Here is a 6,244-nt window from a genome sequence, read left to right as displayed (position 1 = left end):
CTGGCAGGGACAGATGCCCACGGGGCTGCTGTATGCCCCTCCTGTCCCCCACTGCACCACACCACGACCCACAGCCTGGCCAGTGAGGATGGGGCGGGTCTACACCGAAGCGGTTGGCCCCCTACTGCCTGAGAGCTGGCCTGCATGCCCTGGCACCCTCTGCCCGCCCACGTTAGAGCTGCTCTGGCCCAAAACGAATGTGGGCCTAGCCCAGGCATGCGGGGAGGGGCTGGGGGGGCGGGACAGCTCTTAACCCAAATCATGGCCTGGTGGTTCTGCACAGCCGGTACAGTGGGGTGGCAGTGGAGGGAACATGACTTACTGTGCTTCACTGGGTGTAAAAGCCAAAGCTTGGAACCAGTAGATGGCATAATGGTTGTTGCTGGACTCCCACAGAGTTGACCGCAGTTCAAGTCCCAGACCCAGCAGCTGAAAACTCAGGCCGGGCATGTGTGCACGCGTGCCCAAAATCCTGAGAGGAGAATGGAAGAGAAGGGATTGCAGCATGGCTATGCCCCTGGGTGGTGATGTCTCACTTTCTGTCTCACTGTCTCTCTGTCTCTCTAGCAAGCACACATGCCCCATAGCAAAATTCTCTCTTAAGGAGAAGGAGGGGCCTGCCGGTGGTAGGGTGGTTAAGAGTACTGGATTCCCACATGGCCAAGTGTGGTTTGAGTCCGTACCTGGAGGCTTGCTTTCTCCCTCTCTCTGTCTCTCTCTAGTCAAATTAAAATAATAATAATAACACATGGAATTAAATAAATAGATAGTTCTTTATCTGGCCAGCTGCAGTGGTGCATCCTAGTATGCTGCTGTGCCCTGCAGGTCCGGACCCATGGGAGGCCCAGGTTTGAATCCCAGTTCAGCTGTAAGGTTGTGAGTGGAGCTGCGTGTCTGTAATCCCAGCACCTCAGGAGGCCAAGGTGAGAGGATTGTGAGCCCACGGCTGGCCTGGCAGCCTGGCAGGACCTTGCCTAAGAAAGAGCCACCTGTGGTCCCAGCTGGGGGACTGAGGCAGGAGGATTGTGACAGCAAGACCTTGTCTTTTTTTTCATATTTTAAGATTGTTTGCCATAGGGCATGTGCTTTCACTGGAGAGAGAAGATAACGGGAAGGAAAGTGAGGAATCACCCTCCCGGGGGATGATCACACTGCGATCTCTCCTCCATTCTCCTCCTGGGAATTTGGGCACGCACACACATGCACCCACGTGTGATGTTTAAGCCACCGAGTCTGGAACTCAAACCACGTTTGGCCGTGTGGGAGTCCAGCACTTACACCACGCCACCTCCGGCCCCAAGACCCTGACTTACAGGGAGAAGGAAAGAGTAGCAGGGTTCCTGCCCTAGGACCCATGTCTGTGTAAGTAAACCAGCAGAAGCCAGCTGGCCCCGTGGGTGTCTTTGTCGATAGAACCTTGGTGCTGACCCAGGGGCTGAGAACAAGGCAGCTCTACTGAAAAGAAAATGGGCCACTTGGGGAGGTGCTTGGGACACTGCACGGAAGGGTGAAGGCAGGAGTGGCCGAGCCGTCCAGACGGCTTCACTGTGGGGCAGGGCCCGCCTGTGACAAAGGGACAAAGGCCTCACTGGGGAGGCTGCCATTTCCAAACCAGACGCTGGCTCACATGCTTTCTGAAGTTGCTTTTCTGCTTTTCTGTTGTTGTTTTAGTTTTGCTATAGGGCTTGTGTGCTCTCCGGAGAGAGACACACAGAGAGAGGGGGGAAGCGAGAAATCACTTCCCAGGGCGGATGGCCACAACACAGTCCCTCTCTATCCTCCTCTCAGGACTTTGGGCACACCCACACATGCCTGGCATGTTTTTCAAGTCGCTGGGTCTGAGACTCAAACCAGCCACCCAGCCACGTGGGACTAGCCGCCTTACCCCCATGCCACTTGCTGGCCCGATGGAGTTGCTTCTGTAGGAAATCACAAATAAGCATTCATTTTTATTTAAAATAAGAAAAACTACAGAAGCCCGAGGACTGTCACCTGCCCTGTGCGTAACCTGGTCTTGGGTCTTCGCTGGGGCCTGGAGACCTGGACACAGGACCTTTTGTTCCCAGGAACTCCAGCCCAGTCCTCCCCTCTCCGTTCCCCTGGGAGGAGCCGAATGAAAAGCAGGGCCTCTCCCTGGCCTCGGACAGGACTGCCCGGCCACGTGCCATCACTTATCCGGCTCTCTGTCCCTTCTCTCCGCAGGTGAAGAGTCTCAGTTTGAGATGGACATTTAGGGGACCAGCCATCGGACTGAGCTGTGCTTGGGCCCCTCCGGCCTTTTTGGGAGAAGGGCCTCTCCAGCCAGATGTCGAGTGGGCCGGCTCCAGCCTCTGCTCCCTCACTCAGGGCCCTCTCCCCTTCCCCCTGGAACACAGCACCTACTCCTGTGCCTGGGCCGGCTGCCACCCCCAGTGCAGCAGCGAGTGGACTGGGGGGCCCTTCTTCCCACCCCTGCTGTGGGAGCACAGCCACCCCTCTCACCGCGGATGTGCCTGGGAAAGCTCCCACCCCTTCCTTCCCGGAGAGGAATAAAAGCCACCTACACCCTCGGTGAGAGCTGGGCCCTGTCTGAGACTTTCCAGTGCACGGAGAGCTGACCGGCCAGCTGCTCTGCACTGCCTCCCAACACCGGCACCATCTGCGGCCCTCGCGCTAGGTCTCCCTGGCCGGCGGTGCAGACCCAGCAGGCTCTGTTCCCAGCTGAGACTGCCCTGCAGGGACTGGCCCAGGGCTGGCATGGGCCCTGCTGCTCCACCCGGCAGGTGCCGGCTCTTCCTGGCTTCTCCCCACCCCAGGCCTGTGTTGGGTTCGGATCACCTTCCCCCTTCCCCTGGGCCCATTTCCTGCGAAGGCAGAGGGAAGGGCTGTGTCTGGGCCAGTGTGAGGTCTCCAGGCCTCGCTCATGGCTCTTTGTCATGGGATCCCATGACACCACCCTGAGAGAGCTCCCTGCCTTGGGGGCCTGGTGGGGACGTAAGAGCCGTCCAAGAGGAATGGCGGCGGGACAAGAGGGGGCAGTCCTGGGGACGGCTGGTGGTGGGCGCTGGGTGCCCGCAGCAGGCGCTCCGAGGAAAGTTGAGGCCATTGGATGAGAAAGGTTGACAGGCCTGGGAGGGGGAGAGAGGAGGGGAAGGGAAGTTTCTGGTCCAGGTGACCCAGGAGAAGTCAGCAAGGAATTACAGAGTGAAAAGCATGGAGGCTGTATCCGGAACCCTGGGACTGTCCCCTTAGAGAGGAGAGGGGCAGGGAGAGCTGACCTGGTGGCTCTCTCTCCACGGCACTGCCGTGGGCTCCTCTGCCTCCCAGGGAGCCATACGAGGGAGGCCATCTTTTTCTCAACATCCTTCCAGGTGACCTTTACCCAGCCAACTCGGGAAGGGCCCAGCATGGGTGGCCAACCCAACAGTCCCAGGTCTTGTCGCCTGACAGCCCATGCTCGGGAAGAAGGGTTCACCCACAGGCTCGGTCTTGTCTGGCTAAATCCAGTCTCACTCTGATTTAATTAGCATTTACTGAGTGTCTCATCCCTGCCGGCGGCCGGCGCGATACTGGATAGGCACACAGTAGGGCAGACACGGGGCAAGTTAAGTAATTAAGGAGACTTGATGGGTGCAAGTTTCTGGCATGTTGACGGACAGATGAGCAGTTCTGGCCCGTCAGCCTGTGGAAAGCTTAGGCTGCAGAGGTCCTCACCTGGACAAAGCCGTGGTGAGCACCGATGTGGGGGGTGAGGGCGTTAGGGCATTAGTCTGCGGTGTGTTGGGGGACATGGTAAGTTTCGACAGAATGGGACCAGACTGCTGGAATTAAAAAAAAAAAAAAAAGGTCTTCTGTGTATCTGGAGTTTGACCACCATCTTATTTACAAGCTCTAGTTCATGCGGGGGGTATTTGGAGTCTTGTTTTACACCTGTCCGTGGCCATCAGAATTGATTCCAGCTCCTGTCTGTCCAGCTCTGCCATGGTCTGGACACCCCATGAACATTTATGCACTGGGATTCTGTTCTGAAGGGATTAAGACAGTGGGAAGAATCTGATTATGATATCGAAAGGTGGATGCAGGCCCTCAGGGTGGGGCCGTGACAGTCCTGCCGGTCTTACAAGGAGTGAGGTCACCTGGGCACAGGTGCATGTCCTGCCCTCCCATGTCCTGGCCCCTGGCCCCTGGCCCTATGAGCTGAATGAACCTCTGAAAATTACCTGACCCGGGTTCTGCATTAGTAACAGCGGACCAGGACAAGTTCCACGGCCATGCCTTGATGCCACACAGCGTGCAGGGCTGGGTCTGGGCTCAGACTCAGCTGTGGGCAACGGGGATGTGGGGCCTTTAGACCAAGCAGAGGCGGGTCGGTGTGGTGATAGGTGCAGGAGGGACTAGAGCAGAAGGGGTCCCAATGTTTGGTGGCATCGGGGTTGGAGGTGTGGGTGGGGACAGAGGGGTTGGTACCCTCTTCTCACTTGTCCCAGGGCTGTTTATCAGTGCCTGCTGCGTGGGAGGCACTGTTTGAAGCAGCAGGGGACGAGCAGTGGGCAGCATGGCCCTGCCTGCCAGGGCTGGCCTGCGGTGGAAGCAGCACATCTGGCAGCTGCTACATGTGCTGTTTTGCGCACTGAGGCGGCACCACCAATAAGGTGGGGAGCTGAGCGTGGGAGACGCCTGCCCTTGCTGTGGAATGCTAGCATCCCAGAGACAGTGACTGCAACAACAGACACCCCGGGTTCCATAACAGAGCAAACCCTCCTTTTCAGTCTGCAGGACGTTCAGAACATGAAAAGGTAAGGAGCCTTCTTGCAGGCTAGTTAGAAAAGTAACCTCCCCCAACACACACAGATTAGGTTTCCTAGACTTTCATGCACTCCATAGAGTATGATGACCTGCAGGAAGGAGGTCCCATGGGCCACAAACAGCAAAGGACGGCGAGTCCCTCCTTCAACTAGAGCTGAGAGGCCACAGCTTAGGAAGCTGCGGGTTTAGGTTTAATTTGCTAAAGGGCAGGCAGGAGGGCTGCAGTGAGAAAGCCCCCTCCTGGGGGTTGGTCAAGGCACAATGCCTTCTCATTCCCCCTTTCAGGATTTTGGGCACACGCATCCGGCATGTTTCTCAAGCCACAGGTCCAGGACTCAAACCATGCAGTCGGCCCCGCGGGTTCCAGCCACCTTAAACACCACGCCAGGGCCGGCCCAGGAACGTTTTAAAGGCGAGCCTTTGGTGTGCCCGTGCTTGTCCTCGGTGCTGGAAAGGAAAGGTGTCCGGTTTCCAGACACAACGTTCGCGCGTGCTGCCCCCTGCCGGAAGCGCTCGTTACAGCCGGGAAGCGCCTTCCTCTGGGAAGTGGTCGTTCCCGCCGCAGATGGAGACCGGCCCCGGATGGATTCAAGACCCAAGCACGCGCTATCTCGAGATTATGCAACTAGGCGCCCATGCTCCGAAGGAAATAGGAGAATCTTCCAGACAGTGACCGAGGTCGTGTTGTGGGGCAGAGCCAGGGGGACCGCAGAAAGCTCTGGCTGCCAGAGCCAGGCCCGTTGGGCCAGCTTCTCCATTGGAACCCTGCTCCCTCCAACCAAAGGCACGCGCGGCCGGGCTGCCCCGGCCCTGCCCTCCCCGCTCGTGCCAGCAGTGGCCCGTTGGTTTACCGCCAGGGGCCGTGCTAGGAACCAAGCTGACCCTGGCTCCCCTCTTCCAAAGGGCTTCCCCCAGCAGGCTGAACTGAAACCTTGTCCTGGCCATCCCACCCTCACCCCAGAGTAGGAACTCCCTTCCAGGAGTCAGAGCTGCGAACTGTTAACTTCCTTATAGGCACTGCGGGACAGGTTCCAGTTTGCACCGGGATGTTGGGTAGCAATGTGGGTGTCACTCCAACAAATCCCTCCTCCCCCGCCAGCTCTTAGGACCAGAACAGATCCTGGCTCTCCCACGACCCCTTCCGGCCTCTCGTAGCTCAGACACCGCATCGCGCTGCAGCGTGGACTCTGGGATCCAAGCACAGGGGGCCTCTCTAGGTGCCATTTGGGGACGTGTTCAAAGGAGCAATCCCGACCTCGGGACAGTAAAGCGGGTCCCTCTGTGCGGGCGGTGAGCAAGGCGCGCCCCGCATGTGAGCGGCAGGACAGCGGCGGGTCTGCAGCGCGCCAGCCCTCGCCCGCGTCCGGGCTTCCAGCCTCGCGCTAGAAAACGCTCGGCGACCAGCGGGCGGCGGAACTCCGGCCGGGAAGCCCGCCGCCCCGCCCCGCCTCCCCCGCCC

General features: G+C 58.7%; 1 protein-coding gene across 1 annotated transcript in view; it reads left to right on the top strand.

The window, feature by feature from the left end:
* EIF4EBP1 (eukaryotic translation initiation factor 4E binding protein 1) overlaps positions 1 to 2,549 on the top strand; it is a gene marked incomplete at its 5' end in the record, with an annotated part of 37,608 nt that extends 35,059 nt beyond the window's left edge. The window contains 1 exon segment of the mRNA XM_006170660.2: positions 2,203 to 2,549. Within this exon segment, the coding sequence (XP_006170722.2) occupies positions 2,203 to 2,234 (32 nt within the window).
* Positions 2,550 to 6,244: the final 3,695 nt, after the last annotated feature.

Source organism: Tupaia chinensis, unplaced genomic scaffold (genome assembly GCF_000334495.1).
Source record: "Tupaia chinensis unplaced genomic scaffold, TupChi_1.0 Scaffold148801_1, whole genome shotgun sequence".
In the NCBI taxonomy this organism is placed as follows: domain Eukaryota; kingdom Metazoa; phylum Chordata; class Mammalia; order Scandentia; family Tupaiidae; genus Tupaia; species Tupaia belangeri.
Note: the sequence above shows the minus strand (reverse complement) of the source record. Positions and strands in the feature narration are given on the sequence as shown.